Source organism: Coptis chinensis, chromosome 1 (assembly GCF_015680905.1).
Source record: "Coptis chinensis isolate HL-2020 chromosome 1, ASM1568090v1, whole genome shotgun sequence".
NCBI classification, from domain to species: Eukaryota; Viridiplantae; Streptophyta; class Magnoliopsida; order Ranunculales; family Ranunculaceae; genus Coptis; species Coptis chinensis.
The window spans coordinates 13467997-13486747 of NC_141456.1; the positions used below are offsets into that span (position 1 = coordinate 13467997).

Genomic DNA, 18751 nt, shown 5'->3' on the forward strand with positions numbered 1-18751 from the left:
CCATTAGAGCATGGATGAATTTTACTTCATGCTAGTATGCTTGCCGTTATGACTATTTTGTTTAGCTCAACCCTTTGCTAAACAAAGGTATGTTCAAGGGTCAGGTCATGTTTCTTAATTCTGGGAAGATTTGAAAGGCTTTGCAACTTCATCAGGTATTTTATTTGTATATTTTATTTACGTATGTCATGAATCAATATTTTCAGGTGCAGGTTAAACTATTGGGGAGTTTCAACTTGTATACATTTACGACTTTTTGTGTACGAGTTAATTCCTTTTCCTTGTACTGAGTGGTTGATTTTGCATGTTCCCCCTGGCTTGCATGCCGAATGAACATGAGTAAACCTATCTGGTCATAAACCGAGAACCGAAAATTCCCTGTTTATCAGGAATTTCCATTGTTATCCATGTTTCGGATCCTAGTTGCAGATATTTTCTGATGTGGTGTGCACAATGTCTGTTCAATTCAACTATATTTTCAGAGCTTTCAAGAGCCTTCATTTAGTGCCTGAAAATTTATCTTGTGGTCAGAAAAATAGTTGTTATTGTCAGTAGTGTGTTCTCATTTGAAAGGCTTCATGCGATTCTTGTAATATTTGAAATTATATGAAAACTCGTATTATTAGCTCTCGAATAGATAGATAACAAATCCATGGAGTATTTTAACTGATGCTTAAGTACTCTGTTGGGTCAGTATACTCTTGATGAATGCAACCTCTAGTTTAGAAGACGATCAGAATTAAGTACTTGAAATTTGTTCAGACAAAATTAGATAGGAGTACAAAATTAGACAAAATTTCTTCTGAAAGAAAGTAAAATGGACTTGAAACTAGAAAACTTTGCGGCATCAAATTGCGACTTCTTTTCAGGTGTTGTGTTGAGCTGTCCGTTAAGGAAGCAGTAGGCTTTTGTTGTGTAATTAATTAATATAGTTGGGGCATGGGGGTTGAAGGACCCTTCAAAGTTCTAAAAAGGGTCTCTTCCCAAAATATGTTAAGGTGAACCGTCTACCATATATACCCGCCTACAACGTCTCAATTTCTTAGCAATGCAGCAAAGAAAATTGAGAGGAAATTTTAATCTTTAGCGCAGTTCGGAATTGGATGACTAAACATTTGACAATTAAGGTGCAGTGGTATTTTTCGTAGTAATAAATGGTATCACGTGTCTGTTGAAGGTCACATAATCACATGTGAGTGAGGCCATGGAAGATGCCAACTTGACAAGTTTCTAGTGTTTGTCACCATAGAAGGAAATAGTTGATAAGGCCCGTGTATACTTCAGGCCCACCTTTAGCTTTTGTACAACGCAAGATTCAGAGATTACATATAAAATCTGTTCATCCGTTGTAGTTCACAGTTTGGAGATAAGATAATGGAAAAGTGTATTATAACTTTATAATTCAATAAAACGATTGTGCTCAAAAAAGATCTGTAGTTCTTTAACTTCTTTGTACGTTGAGCCACCTTACAGAAAATGCCATCACAAAGTTTTTGGTCGAATAGCCTAATACGTGATTTAAATGGATATAATATTCTTGTTTCAAAGCCAGTTCGTCAAAGTAAGTAGAACAAACTCACCAACTAGGTACTTAAAAGCATGCAATTGCTAATTTGCTTAGTAACTAAAGTGACTAAGACGTGAGATATAATGGGGTCATATACTCATGTCACTCAGCTTTTTGTAAAGATATTTGATGGGTTATACACTTATACTAAAGCCTCATTGTTAGACACTTTTTAGATTCTTCCATGGGTCTAAAGATTTCCTTGGGATGATTTTACATGGACCAGTCATACTAGGTGAACCTATTGGTGATGTTCAATTGCCACACAAGAAGCCATGAGATACGCATGATGCCGAATTGCCAATATACCATAGAAATGCATGCTGGGCACGTCTAAGGCTTGTAGCATGGAGGATTACGTACTTGGGACTTTCGGAGGACAGAATGACAGATTGGTAGCCACATTCCAGAGAAGTCAAAACATAGATAGATTAGCAGCGAAAGAGTGTCAGAAGGAAGAGTACCAAAGAGACAGACAATTAGTTTGTAAAATACGACTATACAAAGTACCCAACCCACTTGCTTTTCTTGCTTGACCTTCATCAACTCCAACAACTGACAATAAAACGCCAACACCAAACAAACCCCACTTCTCTTACAAGTCTCACAACGCTCCATGGTACCCCCGTTGTCTGATCTCACTCACATTAGCTAAATACCTCATCTTCTTCTGAGCTGTCACTCTCCTTCTCAGATCTCTCAGTACTGTTCATGGCCCATGGTCCATGGACGCTCTATAAATGACCAAGCTTCAGTAAATGGCCCAATAATTTCTTTCTTTTGGATGTTTCTATCTTCATGTATGTTAATAACAAGTGTACTATCTCAAAGGAAAAGATTGTATTATAATAAGACAGTATACATGAAAAATATGACTTTGGATTACAAATGTTAAGGAAATATTTAGAAATGTGTTTTATAACGTCTATGATGTTGGTACTATTTGTCTTTAGGCTCTAGCTACCGGGATGATATCCTCATAGGAATAAGAGTCCACGGACCGTTGGATGTTGGATGTATGATCTAATGGTCTAAAAATCAATAACAAAAAAATGAGAACAAAAAATAAAAAAATATTGTATTTCTAGACCGTTAGATCACACATTCAATGGTCACGGACCTCATCCCTACGAAGACATTCTCATAGTAGACAACCATCCCAGTATATAGTCTTGTCTTTAAATGTGATTCACAAGCTTGAGCCTATGAGGTTTCTCAAATTATACACTCTGGAATCTGGATTGGGAGTAAGTACAGATTACAGATTTTAGGAAAAAAAAAAATAAAATACACTGCAGATTCCAATATTCCATAGACAAAGCACTTGGCGACTAGATATATAATTTTCCTTTCTAGGTGTTGGCCTAAGCTTAAACCACCACCCCTATAGGGAAACTGGGAAAAAGCATTGCCAGAAAAATTATTTCTTGGACTAGTGTGCTTCCAAAGGTGTATTTGTTATCAAAAAGCATGGCATGAAACTATGATTGGCTGTATATATTTGGGAGCATAGAGATTGAGATGCCATTAGTGTAGTGGGGACGTATTTTATATTTAGATAAAAAAAAAAAAATTGGACTATACTATAACCTCTTCTTGGGAAGCTTTCCCAGTAAAATAATATGAAACCTAAATCTTACTTTTTGACCAAACCAAATAGAAAACTGAGTTTGCACATTGAACAAGAGAAAGGGAAAGTTGTTGTGGTAATTATTTGCATGAAAAGGAAAAACTAGTTACTCTCTCCTTGTTTGGCTTAAGAAAAAAAAACATAGAGACAGATCTTATAGAGATTCACAAGAAACAAACAGCATAAACACCCAACATTTCTCTCTCTCTCCTCTTCCATCACTTAGTAAAGCTGGTGTTGGACTGAGAAACTTTCTGCTCTGCTTTTAAGCTTTGTTGTGAACTGTGAACTTTTTATGGGGTGATCCCCATTTCTTGCTAAGAGAGTAGAGAGTGTTAAAAGGAAAAAAAAGAAGTGTTTTTTGTTGAAATTTTTACTTTTGGGCTTATACTCATTTGTGCATTTTTGGATTGTAACACTTGAATTAGCAAAATGAGGAAACATGGATGGCAACTTCCTTACCATCCTCTTCAGGTAATAATCATAATATTTTCTTTTTCAAGTTTTAAAATTTTATTTATTTATTTATTTTTCTGAACTTTTCATTTTTTTTTGCTGCTGTATAGGTGGTTGCTGTGGCTGTGTTTCTAGCATTGGGTTTTGCTTTTTATGTGTTTTTTGTACCCTTTGTTGGAAGGAAGGTTGTCCAGTACATTGTGATGGGAATCTATACACCCCTTGTAAGCTCATATAACTCTATACTGTTTCTTTTTTTTTTGATTTATGAACTGAGATCTGCTTGATGTGCTGTTTGTTTGATTGGGTTGTGTGATTTTCTATGCTGGGTTCAGTCCCCTAAATTTTGTCCCTTACATTTTTCGTGATTTATTTATTGTTTTTTGTTTTGAAGTTTGTCACTCTTAGCTCAGAAGGAAAAATGGTGGCTTGTTGTAAACTATTTTTTTCCGATAATGTGGCTTGTTGTAAACTAAGTTATCTGGATCTTGCTATATAGGCTTTGTACTTTTTAAGTACAATTTTGAATTGCATTACCTGATAAAACTCCGAAGGGGGGAATAGAGATAGGTTACTTTATAACTTGTTGTAATCGTAGCAACCCTTGGTTCTGGACCTCTGGATTTTGGAGATAACGATTTGATTGTGTATTCCAACACATATGGCTCTGAGTGAGCTTAACTACCAAAGGATTGAGAAGAGAGGAGAGGTGCTTGGAGAGGAGAACTGAAATGTAGCATGCAGTAAAAAGACTAGAGGAAGCGAATTTGAGGCGTTCATGTGCACGGAGTCAATCTTTTGGACCAATATTTAATGTGTAGTGAATATGAACTAGAGAAGTTGGGGATGGAGGAGGAATATCATTGAAATATCAGATTAAGAAAAATACTTGGGGGAGGAAACTTCCTTGAGGGTTTTCTGTGGTATGAACTATGAACCCAAGGTGTTGAACAACACTTAATGGATTCTATTAATATTACCTTTCGTGTTTCCTTGCACTGAGTAGTGTGAAGAGGATCCTCATCTTAATGGCGTACTTTGCCCTATAGGCGGTCCAATTGAGAGATAATGACGTTCCTTTAAATGGATCTTATGGTAGTAAATCTTGATTCTATTCTATTTACTACAGGCTCAGAAGCTCCTGACTATTTTAAATGACAAATTCTATTGAATGTTTAGGATAACAGGATGAAATACTTGCTGTGCTGTATATGATTGCAGTGTTGGTAATTAATTGCATCATTTTGATTAACGTATGGTCAAGTTCCTCCAACATTGGGAGGGCACTTCCATTTCACAGCAATGCAGTAATGTATGAAATACATGATGTGCAATCTTGGAAAGCAAATTTCTTAGAAACCAACAACAATAGCAGGAAACCAGGGAGCACATTTTCTTTCCAACGCAGCCATCATTTCTCACTAACTAAATTAAGAATTATACTACTGATGTATGTTTTCTATTGACTAAAATTTCAGATATTTGAATTATAATATCTAATCTTGGAATGCATAATTAGTTTTGGAATATTATGGCAGGTTTTGTTTGTAACGTGCTATGTATATCTGTGCAATAACCTATATGCAGTATGCCTATTTGTGTGATATTTGTTGCGAAAAAACAAAGTAGGTTTGTCTTCTTAAAAGTATTTTGAACTTATTGAGTCTTTGTTAGACATACATACAATCCACTTGACATGTATGTCTGGTTAGATATACGTACATTCACTTGACATGTACTTCTTTTGTCAGATTACATGCGTCTTCTGCCTATACATTTGGTGTGCAGCAGCTGATCCTGCAGATTCCGGAGTCTTCAAGTCAAAGAAATATATAAACATTGATGAATATAGAAAACATGCTCTCCTCAAAGAATCTAAGCTACAAGAGGAATCAACCTCGTCGATACACACAGCCAGCAAAAAGAGTTTGGATGAGGGTGTGGTTGGCATGGAGTCCATTGGGGAGGACTCCACAGAAATTGGAAAGAAGAGTGTAACCTCTCACCCTCACCATCCATCATGTTGCATGGTATTGTTGGGATGGTGTCCTTGTGCAATTTTCTTGAATTGCTCAGGTCGGAATGAAAAATCACCTGATCAACAGATGAGTGAAGATGGCATGTTCTTTTGCAGTTTGTGCAAGGTGGAGGTACGCATTAAACCATTAGCAATCTTTTTTTTTCCCCTTAAAAAATTGATATTCATTGCATTCAAAATTTGAGTTTTAACAGTTACAGGATGCAAATAATGATCTTTGAAATAGCTTCCAAAATCTATATTAGTTAATCCAATTGCAAATACTTTTCATCCAAGAGATAAAGGTTTGATCATCCATTCCCCCCCTCCCGCCCTCCGCATGTTGTCTTATTTGTTGGTAGATTGATGCCTTATCCTAGAGTCCTCTGTAAATGTGGTATTATTTTTGTCCCTGTTCAAATTGTAGGCCAGTATGTTAGCTTCTTTGAGACGGATAAATCCTTATGTGACACTCTTGTTCAGGTTTTCAAGTACAGCAAGCACTGCAGAGTTTGCGACAAGCGTGGACCAGTTTGATCATCACTGCAGGGTATAAAGAACATTAGTTATCAAGCTGCCTTCGGCTTCTAGTCACTTACTCACATATCTTATTTTTTCTTCCTCTTGTTTCTGTAGTGGCTCAACAATTGCATAGGCAAAAAGAACTATCGGCAGTTTTTCACCCTCATGGTCTCTTCGCTTCTTTTGGTAAGCATGAGCCTCCTTTTTGTTAGGCTCAATTTCCAGAGTCTTCAAACAGTCTCCATATGAGCTCCCTTCCTAGTCATGCCCAACCAATCCTTACTCATATGAATTGAATGAACACATCACCTTATAAAGTTTCACTCCATCACATCCTTGTTGATCCAATTTCAGCTATGCCTTCAATTCATAGCATATGCTTGCACAGTATCCTTCCCTTTTTTGATCCCATGTAACCATCTCCAAGTTACAATTGACGTAAATATACAAGATGCCACATCCCAACGATCACCCCATTCAAAGAGTAAGCAATTTCTTTTCAAGTCTTTCTTCATTTTGCTTGAATATTGACAGGTGTATTCGTGGTTTGTGCACATTGGGCTTGAGATTGCAGCTTATAGTACAATGGTCTATTGGGATCCTAGTGATGATCTGCTGTTTTTTGGAGCGAAAGCAATTCTCAGTGGATATTAGAACCAAATTGGGGAGCAGTTTTTCTTTCCTTCCCTTTGTTGTGGTGGTGGTGAGATTTTGATCCTTCCTCCTTTCTTCTTCCACTATATATATATATGATTTAGATTTATATGATATAAGCTTGGCTAATTATTTGGATTTTTCTTTTCTTTTCTTTTTGTTTTAAAAAAAATCAATGTTTTCTTATACTCATCCACTGTTTGGAGTTTGTGAAAATTAAATTTCTAGAGTTTTCTTCTTATTAATGGTATCTAATCCCTAACTAACAGGATTTTGGTTTGCTTTTAAATAGGCTTCTTGCACAATTCTGGCCATGATTGCTACCCTGCCACTTGCTCAGTTATTCTTCTTTCATGTTCTTCTGATTAAAAAGGCAAGTTTAATAGTCATCATTTTCTCCATGATTTGTTTATTTAGGCTTTTATAGCAGGTTACATGTCCTTGTGCATAAAGAGAAAACAAATGTGTAGTCTCTCTTCCTACTGTTTACTTTGTGTTATTGAAACAATTCCCACATTCAGTCACCCTTTTTTCCCCTCATCTTTCCCTCTTCCTTCTGGATGTCTCAAATAGAGTGAAAATATGTAAACCATGTCTCACCATGTCTCACAGGGAATCAGCACGTATGATTACATTGTAGCTTTGAGAGAGCAGGAACAGCAATTAGTTGGAGGTCAGCAGAGTCCTCAGATGTCTCCTGCCAGCTCCCTTACAGGGCTAAGTAGTGCAAGCTCTTTCAGCACTTTCCATCGTGGTGCATGGTGTACCCCTCCACGACTTTTTCTTGAAGATCAGGTAGATCCTTGCTGAATTTCGAAACTTGAATTTTCTTACTTTCCACTCCTGCTTGGAGATTTATATTCTGTCTGTTATCGGTATCCAGTGAGAAAATATCTCACTTGGTAAAAGGGCTCATAAAAACCTTGCCTGTTTAGTGTAAAAGAACTCAAGCATTCTGGATACTTCTCTAATTTGCCACTTGCCCACAATGATTTGGCCAACCAAAATCATCTCCCTTGGTGGCGTTTTTTCAAAATACAGATATTTTGAAGAAAACATGTTTAGTGCTCTGTTCAAATCAACTCATTCCGTTCTCTGATTTTTAATCCAGTTCGATGTGGTTCCTCCCGAGACTGGTATTTCTTTAAGTTCTTCAGGGAAAAGGATGGTGGGTGAGGAATCTATGAAGAAAAAGAATCCTGGGACTGTGAAGATCAGTCCATGGGCACTGGCACGCTTGAATGCAGAGGAAGTCTCAAAAGTTGCTGCGGAGGCACGGAAGAAGTCAAAAGTTCTTCAGCCTGTGGTGAGGCGTGAAGAACTTGTTGAAACAGACAGCAGCTTTGGTAGCAGTGGACGTATGACCACAAGGCCTGAGAACCGCAAGCGCCCTAATAAACGGGTGCGGCTTCCTTCTGACCTTCCCCTTGAGCCCCTTGGGAAGATGTCAGCTAATACCATCGACCACAATACTCTAGTTGCAGAGACATCAACTAGCTTGGCTCCTCTGCAGCTCGAAGCACGGAGTGCTTTTCGCACAAGCAGGGCAATGTCAGGGTCTACCAGTATTGTTGCTTCTTCTCCTGAAAGCAGTTTAGAGTCTCCTGATCTCCATCCGTTCCGTGTTTCCTCATCAGGAGCAGAAGAAGCAAGAGGCCTTACAACTCTTTCTGGTTCTAGTATTCAGAGGGGAGTTCCTCTATCAAGGTCCACCAGTGATGGCTACGAAGCATCGGGAGGTGAAGATAGTGATCAAATTTCCTCCAGAATCATGCACAGGCCAACAAACTGGAGTAACCTTCTGTTCAGCTCTGGACATGATGATAGGGGATTCAGGTCGACATAATTCTCATTGAATCAAGCCAACAATAGAAAGCTTTGACTGAGGTCTTAACTTGGGATGTACTGTGTTGAAATTTGAAAGGAAAGTTTTGATGTCTTTCCTCCTTTTGCAGTAGGCTTCATTCATGTATTCTCGAACACTTGTCAGCCTATATCTGATTGTCCTGCTCGAATGAGTATTGGGATTGAGCTTCTTTTGTTGGTGAGAAAGAGGGGTTCTGAAGTACGTTGGCATCTGGGTTCTCTGTATAAACATGCTTTTTATTGATCGCCATCAAGATCTACCAGATAGGTTTTGCCGTTGTATTTATCAAAACTCATGTGCTGGATTCTGTTAGAAATGAATATATTCACCCCTGGCTTTTGCCAAATTTCTATACTGGTTATTTGTTTCTAGATGAAGTTTTACTGGTCGTGATGTGATTCCGATCACAGAAGTATATTGTGTTTCATTATTGTTCATACGATTTTTGTTATTGTCCTAGAAGAAAGCCACCGTTTAACATGTAAGGTTGGAAACTTGGAACTACTCTTTAGTTATGGCCAATTATTCAAGTTTAAAATGGAGAAATATCACTGTATAGATAACAGAAAAATATAAATTATGTAAATCATTAGAAATGTTCATCATGTGTACTGCTGCATTACATCGTATATATATGCAGTGTTCAAGTTTTAAGTGCTTTGTTTCTCTGAATTGAAAATGTGTTGAGCTAATGCCTCGAATCCAGGGCGTAATAAGATTTACTTCTCAATTTTTTTTCAAGTACAATCTTGATGAACAAAACAAAGCTGTGCTAAGGAAATCATCTAACTTTGCACTCCAGAAAAAGAAAACATATATATGCACACATTGAGTTGGAGGCAAATGGAACAGTATGACATTCTTTCAACTTAGCTCTTTGAGCTTACCTATCCATTGTGTCCTTTTTAGGACTAAAAACTTGCAAGTTTCCCGGGCAATCAACTGGAACATGTGTAAGATTGAGTTCCAATAATGTGCATTCTTTCTGGCGCGAAGTAGTGTAGTGTGTCCAACCTCTGTTACTGCTATCACAAGCTCTTTAAGGGAGTTCGTGTAATATCTTCGAGTTTGTTAATGTACCATTATCTTCTTCATCTGCAAGTTCAATTTTGTAGTATGTGCATTCATCTATAAGAGAGCTTGATTTGCAGCTCTTGTAAAAGATACAGGTGGTGATAGTGTCAACGAGAATGAGGACTGCGTATAGATAAGCAACCAACAGTCCTTCAAAAGCAACAGACGGGGTGAGGTTATTAGAAAGACGGTAAGCTGTCACCACTCGGAACTGATACAAGGCTTCAAGAGCAGCAAAACCAAAATTGACAGGGAGAGCCAACGAAAGTGCAATTGCGGCCCTGCCTCTGATGAGCACACAGGCCTTGAGGATTGCTAGAAAACCACCACAGTTCTCCATACCTGCGACAACCAAGGCTAAGTTGCAAGTTATTAAGGTGTTGGCAAGAATGACAGAGTAAAGAACTGCTCCTACGGCAGAGAGGAAGAGAACGAAGTTGTTAGAAGATAAACCAAAGGAGTCTAGAGAGTTGAAAGCCAGGAAGAAGAGAAAGAAAGCAGAAGCGTTTGCAGAAACAATTATAAATGAATTACATAGGTGAGTGCAGAGGATGTTATTGAAGATGGGTAAGACTGATGAGAAGGTAGGTGTATTGAGGTGGCTGAGAGATTGGATAATATTTGCTTTTGCAAAGAGCAAGAAAGAAAGGGTAAAAGGCAGAGTGAAGATAGAGGAAAAGATGGTTTGAGAAATCTTGATATTGAGAAGGGAGAAGAACTCTGATGAAGATGGGAATCCTGCAGCCCCAAAGAGGGATTCAAGACGAGCATAAATGGTTGCCATGAACGGGGACATTGATGGCATAACAGCCTGTGACAGGAGAATTGCCACAGATACAGGCAGCACAAGTGCTGTAGCTGTGGAGGTGAAGTACTGGTAGTTTTTTAGGAATATGTGGATTGATCTCCTGATGATCGTGCTTGTTCTCTCCATCGGGACTGATCGATCACAGATGAAGAAGAACTAAAAATGTCTCACAAGTGTATTGTATAACAAAAGAGAGCTAGGCTATGTGTTTTCCCTGCTTGGAAGTCTTTATTGAATTTCTGCTTTGGTGGTGGTTTGGTTGATTGGTTTGGTGTTTTTGATGAAATAGATAGGTCAACTACTAAACTAACTCAGCTGCTGCAAACTTGGAGTTGTTTTAACATGGTTTTTAACAACACACATAGAGGCTCTTTCTTTGTGATCTCCACTCTTTTTTTTCGCTTTTGTTATTGAAGTGAGTAGCACGAAAAGAGCATGCGTAGTATATTATTAGCTTAATGCCTCAAACTAGCTTGGCTTTGAGCCTATTTTGCTTTTGGCAAAAAGAGTTTGTTTTGGCCTTTGGGGTATCTTTGGATGTAATCCAACTCCAACCACATCAATCTTTGGTGGTCGATATGATAATGATGCGTAGTTTGCAAGAAAAAAATATTTTATTTCTTGACAAGGGAACTCTATAATATTTACTTTTTCTTCAAGGCAGCTAAGCTACTCATTATAGTCGCACAAAAATGGTAAACCGTTGTCATGACTGCGTACGGGTCACTGAATTGGGTCGTTTGATGGTTATAATCATAGCTGATTCTGGAGCTTAAGAAAAAATAGTGGGTCATACACCAAATATGAATGCTACATGTGCTGATATAGGCCGGAACAGTTAGGAATTTATTGGTTTTAGGGTAGGGGTGTGGATGGGGTAACTACCTGAAACCTAACCGGAACAGTTTATAGTGGTTTTGGGTCTTAAAATATTAGACCCATTAAAAATTAAAAGTGGCCGGGTCTTTAAGAACCTGTTAAAACGGAATAATAAAAAATCGGTGAGTACCTGAACTGAAACTGAAACCGAACCGAAACCAATTATTATGATTTTGATATATAAAATTTAATATTATATTACACTAAATAAATAATACAAACCCAAACATTATAATATATAGTTTTTTTTAGGTGTAAATGTCTACTAAATATATAGGACTATCATAATAGTAAATAAATGTTATTAAATACATATTTTATAACATCACATTGAATATGTGTATTATAAATATATATAGTTTTTTTTAGGTGTAAAAATCTACTAAATATATAGGGGTAGCATAATAGTGAATATATATTGTTGTAGTTTTTTTTAAATGCATGTTTTGTAACATTATATTGAACATGTGTATTATAAATATTAATAATAATGTCAACGACTACACACATGTATAATATAAATTAATTAATACAATGTAAATATTAACTAATAAACGTGTACATGATAATATTTATAAAAGTGAACATGCTTGATATATATAATAATAATAATAATAATAATAATAATGAATGCGTGCAATGTTAACAATAAAAGTACATGTACTTATTCTACATGTTTAAATTTAGTGTGTAATATATATTTATATATGACGTATGTATATATATATATATATATATATATATATATATATATATATATATATATATATATATATATATATATATATATATATATATATATATATATAATATAATGTACACGTGTTCGATTTGAAATGTAAGTTAAAATATGCGTACATAACTACATACAATTTATGAGATGTATTTAAAGTTTTTAGAAAAATTTCAAAGATTATTGAATTTAGGACCATTACAAGGGTTATTGTCGCACTAAAAACTAACTTTTATATCGGTTACGTAATTAAAAATGTAATTTTAGTAATAAAAATGTATAACCCGAGAAGGAATTGAAACCTGAATCAGAATTGACTTAATTAATGGGTATAGTTCCGAGTTTTAAAAAAAAAAACAAAAACCTGATAGGAACAACCGAACAATTAAAAATAGAATCGAACCTGAAGCCGATAAAAACCGAACCGGCCCATAAACCACGCTAGTTTTAGTTTCCTTTGTTGCAGTTGTATTCACTCCTTAAATTAGAGTGGTACAGTTTCCATACTTAGTTCACTACTTAAATTAGAGTGATTAAGTTTCCATACTTAGTTTTTGAGGAATGTGACTGATGGCTGGTCTATACTCCTATGTCACTTTCAAAGATAAGCATTTTGATATTCCATATCCTCAAGATCTTGCAGACTGAGACCAGGTTATTGCCGCTGGATCTAAGCATGTCATTGGGTGTAGGGTTGACGTTTCTTGTGTAGTATCTTCAGATATCGCAAAAAGCATTTTCGATCTTCACTATGGCTTATAATTATTTTATGAGAACAAAAAGCATTTTCGATCTTCACTATGGCTTATAATTATTTTATGAGAACGCAAAATAGAAAACATTGTTTTTGGAAGAATAGGTCCGCGTGGCGCGTACCATTCAAAAGCTAGAGTTAGTTGATTGCTCAATATTAGCATTCCTCGTCTCATTATATGAGATCTTGATACACATATACTATCGATGGGATTCATACCTTCTTGGAATATCAGTTCTCCAAAGATAATTATCCAAAGTTGCAGCATTGTTTATATATCTTGTTTATAAACTTTATATCATTGATTGAGTATAATATTTGGATATTTAAATCAAAACTCGGAATCATTTGGGTTTAAATTATTCTCAATCGCCCAACTTGACTCGGATAGCTCTGATTAAACAAGGACATGTGATTGAGAAAAATCCAAAGTGAATCATGTTGGTAGTTTACTACTTTACTTGTAAATAAAAGCTATAATAGCATCTCTAGGTGGTGGTAGCATACTCTTTATATTTGAAGAAAAAGTTTGAAGAAGTTGGTCGTAAATTTTGACCAACTCTAGGTGGTCGCAAATTCGATAAGCAAAAGTCAACCCACGCGACAGTTGGAGTGTCGCCAAAGTACAATTCCAAAACAACTCACGCGACATTAGGAGTGGCGCGCAACCATTCCAAAAGTTAAAAAAAAAAACTCATGCGACATTAGGAGTGGCGCGCGATAGTACTACTGGCGCGTGGTGCTGGTCAAAATATAAAAAAAAAAAGTGGGGCGACATTTGCAATGGCGCGCGACATTACCAATGTCGTCCCACTTTTTTTTTAATATTTTGACCAAAGACCACGCCAAATTTGGCCCTAACGACCCTAACCCGCCCCATTTTTTTTAAGCCCTATAAAGCCCTACAACTTTTAGGGTAGGGCCGGGCCCTACGAAATGTAATTTCTGAGGCGGGCTAAGATTCTAAAACATAGGTCCGACCCACAACCAAAAAATTGCAAAAAGCCCTTATCCGCCCAAACGGTTCATTTGCTTTCACCTATAAATGGACATTCCATAATTGTTCGAACTTTTTGTTAAATATTTTCAATTAAAATAACATTGTCCTTTGATGCTTATCCTTAACAAATTATCTAAAAAGTTTGTTTTATATAAACAAAAAACTTGTTTTTACCGCTAGTACGAAGAACAATGAGCATTATCTAATAAAATAAGACCCAGCCCAAAAGATCATCAAGTCATAAACCATAACTTAATAATCCCTCAAGAAAAATATATTTAAGACCAAATTATATTTTTATTCACATTTAGAGGATGCCATTTTTTAAAACTAAAGATTTCAATTCTAGCATTAAATAAAAATAACCCACCCACGATTTGTTTTATTAAAACCAAAAACAAAATAAGTTGGGTCCGAAAAATTTACATTTTAAAAATATCTCAAACCTTTTTATCACTTTATAGTTAAAAAGCCAATATTTTCATTTCCATATATAAAAGCAGAAAGCTTGAATCACTTTTAAATTAGAAGAAAGGTAATATTATATTTGTTTGAATCTATTATAGAAATAATTTATGATATTACAAATAGTTTAACAACTTCCATGACCCTTAACCAAAACTATTATGTTTCTTCTTTATATATATTACTTCTTCATTTAAAATGATAATATAATTATTTACCTCTATGTATTTCAATGTTAAATGTAATTTTAGTGAGGTTTGAGTCAATAAGAATCAAATTCAATGTTGATGGTATTGTTCATTAGATTGTGGATGTGCATTTTAAATTTTTGGACTTATACAGATTATTATATGATTGGTTGGATGAACAATAGATTATTCATACATTTTTTTTTGTAATATAAAAGTGAGTTTTAAAATGAATGTGGTAAAAATGAAAATATATAGGCTCATAGCTCTAAAGCCCCAATTCTAAAGCCCGAGGTGGTAAAACAATTTAAAGAGGGCTTCTTAGCTCATGTTTGATGTATTTCGACTTGTGACCCGCCCTATGAACAATGATTGAGGTATGAACAATATATAATATTTATTCATAAATGTTTATACGAATTATACCATTGCCCACCCCTATCTCATGAGGTATGAACATGATTGTTCAATATCAGCCATGTTTTTTTTTTTTTTGACCTTTGCAAAATTTTAATGTTGATACATTACCAATGTCGTTCCACATCCGCAACCAAATTGCAAAATTTGCGAAAAAGAATGCGAACAAACAGGTGATGCGACTGGATTTGTTACCACCTAGAGATGGAATTCCGAGATATTCCGAACTTTTCCTTCAAATATGAAGAAAAAGGCAGGTTATACTAACACCTAGAGATGCTCTAAGCCTATAACAAATTATCTAAAAAAGTTTGTTTTCTTTTCGAACTCAGACAAAACTGGATTTTTACCTGGCTAGTACAGATGACAGAAGTAATTATCTACATGGGCCAAGCCCCAGGCCCAAAAGATCAATGCGGCTAGCATAAACCAGCTCATAATAAATCCCTCAAGAAAAATATATATAAGACCAATTTCGGGGAAAAACACTTTTAGAGGATGCCATTTTTTTTTGTAACTCATAAAGACAAATTCTAGCATTAAATAACCTACGAACCCACCCACGATTTCAATTTTAATAACCCTCAAGGACAAAATAAGTTGGCCCGATCTTTTTACTTTTTTAAAAATATCAGTTTTACCTCTTTATGTTATTATAGATATAAAGTATAGGAATTTTTATTTATTTTTTAAATACCAGTTTCAACCCTTTGTGTTATGTTTATAAAACAGAGAAATTTAGTGATTACTCGTATCCAAATAGGTGAACATACCTCATACACTATGTTGATGTATGAACAATGATTGTTCATACTCCAATAGGTGTTCTTATTAATCATACATTATGTTGAGGTATAAATAGTGATCGTGCATAGCTTATATATGTTGAAGTATGAACAATGATTGTTCATATGAACATATGAAAAGTGATTGTTCATATGAACATATGAACAATGATTGTTCATAGCTCATGTTGAGGTGGTAAGAACAATTAATTTTCTTAGCTCATGTTTGATGTATGAACAGTGACCCCAAATAGGTATGAACAATGATTGAGGTATGAACAATATATGCTTGTTCATTCATACTCCAATAGGTGTTCTTACTGATAATACAGTATGTTGAGGTATGAACAATGATTGTTCATATCTCATGTTGTGGCATGAACAATGATTGTGCATAACTCGTGTTGGAGTATGAACAATGATTGTTCATAGCTTATGTTGAGGTATGATTGTTCATACCCCAAATAGATATGAACAATTAATGTTCATACTCTAATAATTCTTACTGATTATGCATTATGTTAAGGTATAAACAATGGTTGTTCATACTATATACATTGGGTTATTTGGGTTGATCTTTTGTTTTTATTTGAAAATCCCGGTATACTTGACCTTTCATCTACCCGAGCCGTTTTTTATTTTGCATCAAGAGTATACTTGACATTTCATCTACCCAGTCCTTGTGAGTGATTAAAAAAAAAGTGATGTTGAGAGTGACTCTTTTGTCCGATTTGTCCTTGAGAGTTACTCCCTGTAAATCCCTAATGCATGGAAGCCCTCCATATATTTATTTCTCCATTTATTTATTTCTTATCTTTTTTCAAGATCCCCTTCACTTCAGCTTGATGGGCAATCGATCAATTTATTGGTTCAATTATGTATCATAGGATGAGAGCTTGATCTGATGGTTGGTGAACTTGAAAAGATAACAGTAACAACATTCATGTAATGAAAAAGTTTGTAAATGAAAAAACAAAAAATAATTCAAAAGACTCACTTTCCAATTTTAATCGTAGTCTGGGATAGTCTGGGTTTTGAAACCATTGATAAGGATATTTTTTTTTGGCTTATAACAGCTAGAAAAACCAGATTTCATGTATTAATTATTAATGACAAACCGACTTTTTATATTTCATTCTTTCCAATTTTACCCTTCTATGCTTGGTATGCACATATTGTATATCTAAGATGATGTGCACTTATATTTGTGCATACCGGATACTATTGTCTTTTTTTGGACAAGAGTCAACTATTTGTCCTTGAGAGTGTTTTAAATGAGGGTGGTTTTTTGGGTTCATTATTTCGAAATTTCTTCCTTATCAGTTTTGTCCCCATGAAAAATTCACAACAAATAAACTCTTGTAATCAAATATTCTTTACTATTTTCTTTTTCAAGATGATCACCACTTAATCATTTTATGAAAATAAACTCTTGTAATGAACATCACAAAGACTCTCGATAATTATACACCGCCACGAAATACGTAATTATTGTATTGATCCAATAAGAATTAATTAATTCAGAAATATAAAAATGAAAAATATAATGAGAAACAAATTCATATTGGTTGAGTACTAAAGTGCAGCCAAGAGCAGAGCTGGCCATGGGAGGTGGGAAGGAGTTTGGTGTTAAAGGAATCATGAATCACGAGTTTGTTGTTAAGTCTTTATAAAGTTTAATTATATTGTTAGTTAGCGGATCTTCATCCTACTTAATAATTCAACACTTAGATATTTGGAATTTTTCAGTTGAAATGAGTTTTTTCGTACTCTTTACTTTTGTCTATGTAGATATATTTGTCTCTTCTTTTAACGTTAAATACAACATCTTTCATTTTCATAATGAAAATCCCCCAATTGTGCCAATCAATTACCAGTCCAATGGAGTTAGTTTGAAAACCATTATACCTTTCATCTTAAAAAGAAAATTTGAAACAAATAAATACAACACCACAACAAATAATGTGACTGAAATATATATATATATATATATATATATATATATATTCCCTATAGATGAATTGGCATTTATGTGAATACAAAATAGAGCAAGGGATAGAATTTTTTGTTAAGGGGAATAAATGTATCCGAGATGTGTTATAATTTATAAAGATATTTGGTCTCCCTTGTGGCTTCATGTAATTTATTAACTTAGACTTTATTTTTCCAAGAAACTTATGATAATTTGTAGATGGAAGGAGTTCTAGCTAGGGACATATTTTATCTTGATACGTAAACAAACTCAAAAAAAATAAAGATTTTAAGTTTTATTAAAATTAATATTTTGTAGATATGATTTCCTAACTATTATAAACATTGTCACAAATAATCAAAAAAATCAAAAAATTCCAAATTTACCAAATGTTGTTAACAATTTACAAAATTTGGCTAATTATCAACCGTTCATTTTCACCATTTTTTATACTATATTTGGCAAGTTTTTAATTTTTTTTTTTTTTTTTATTATTACAATGTTTAGAATAGTTAGGAGATCATATCTATAAAATATTAGCCTAATATGAAATTTATAAATGCCCTAACGATTTTGAGTTTGTTTATGTGTCAAGATAAAATATGTTCCTAGAACCCCTCTCTTTGTAGATATGCTTATATAATTGCTACTGAAAAATTCTTCATGGTCAATTACTCAATTCTGTTGTAAACTACTATATAGGCTGATTTTGCCCAGATCGAACAACATGGTCAATTACTCAATTTTACTAACCGATGTAGTAGTAAACTCAACAAACTAATGGAACCTTAGACGGGCTTTTTCCAAACAAATTCCTGAGTCACATCGAGCTTCAACATGCCCCCACTTTAGAATTATTGTTTGGTGAAAGGATACAAAATTATAGTGGTTCAGAAATCTAAAAGCATGTATTAATTGTATACTTAATCATCAATTATTCGTCTTGGTCCTAGATCACTAGAT

At 34.8% G+C, this 18751-nt stretch overlaps 2 protein-coding genes across 2 annotated transcripts; one reads left to right on the plus strand and one right to left on the minus strand.

The window, feature by feature from the left end:
• Positions 1-3497: 3497 nt before the first annotated feature.
• On the plus strand, positions 3498-9063 carry LOC147522294 (DHHC-type zinc finger family protein). The gene is given in 10 exon segments (XM_086592575.1): positions 3498-3671; positions 3764-3877; positions 5405-5803; positions 6154-6191; positions 6193-6220; positions 6307-6378; positions 6767-6895; positions 7139-7219; positions 7459-7641; positions 7958-9063. Coding segments are annotated over 10 exon segments (1821 nt in total). The 5' UTR covers positions 3498-3629; the 3' UTR covers positions 8693-9063.
• A 333-nt stretch (positions 9064-9396) lies between these two features.
• Positions 9397-10969, minus strand: LOC147522295 (uncharacterized). Its single transcript, XM_086592580.1, has one exon. It carries the CDS (start codon positions 10719-10721, stop codon positions 9753-9755), a length of 969 nt encoding a protein of 322 aa, XP_086448706.1. The 5' UTR covers positions 10722-10969; the 3' UTR covers positions 9397-9752.
• Positions 10970-18751: the final 7782 nt, after the last annotated feature.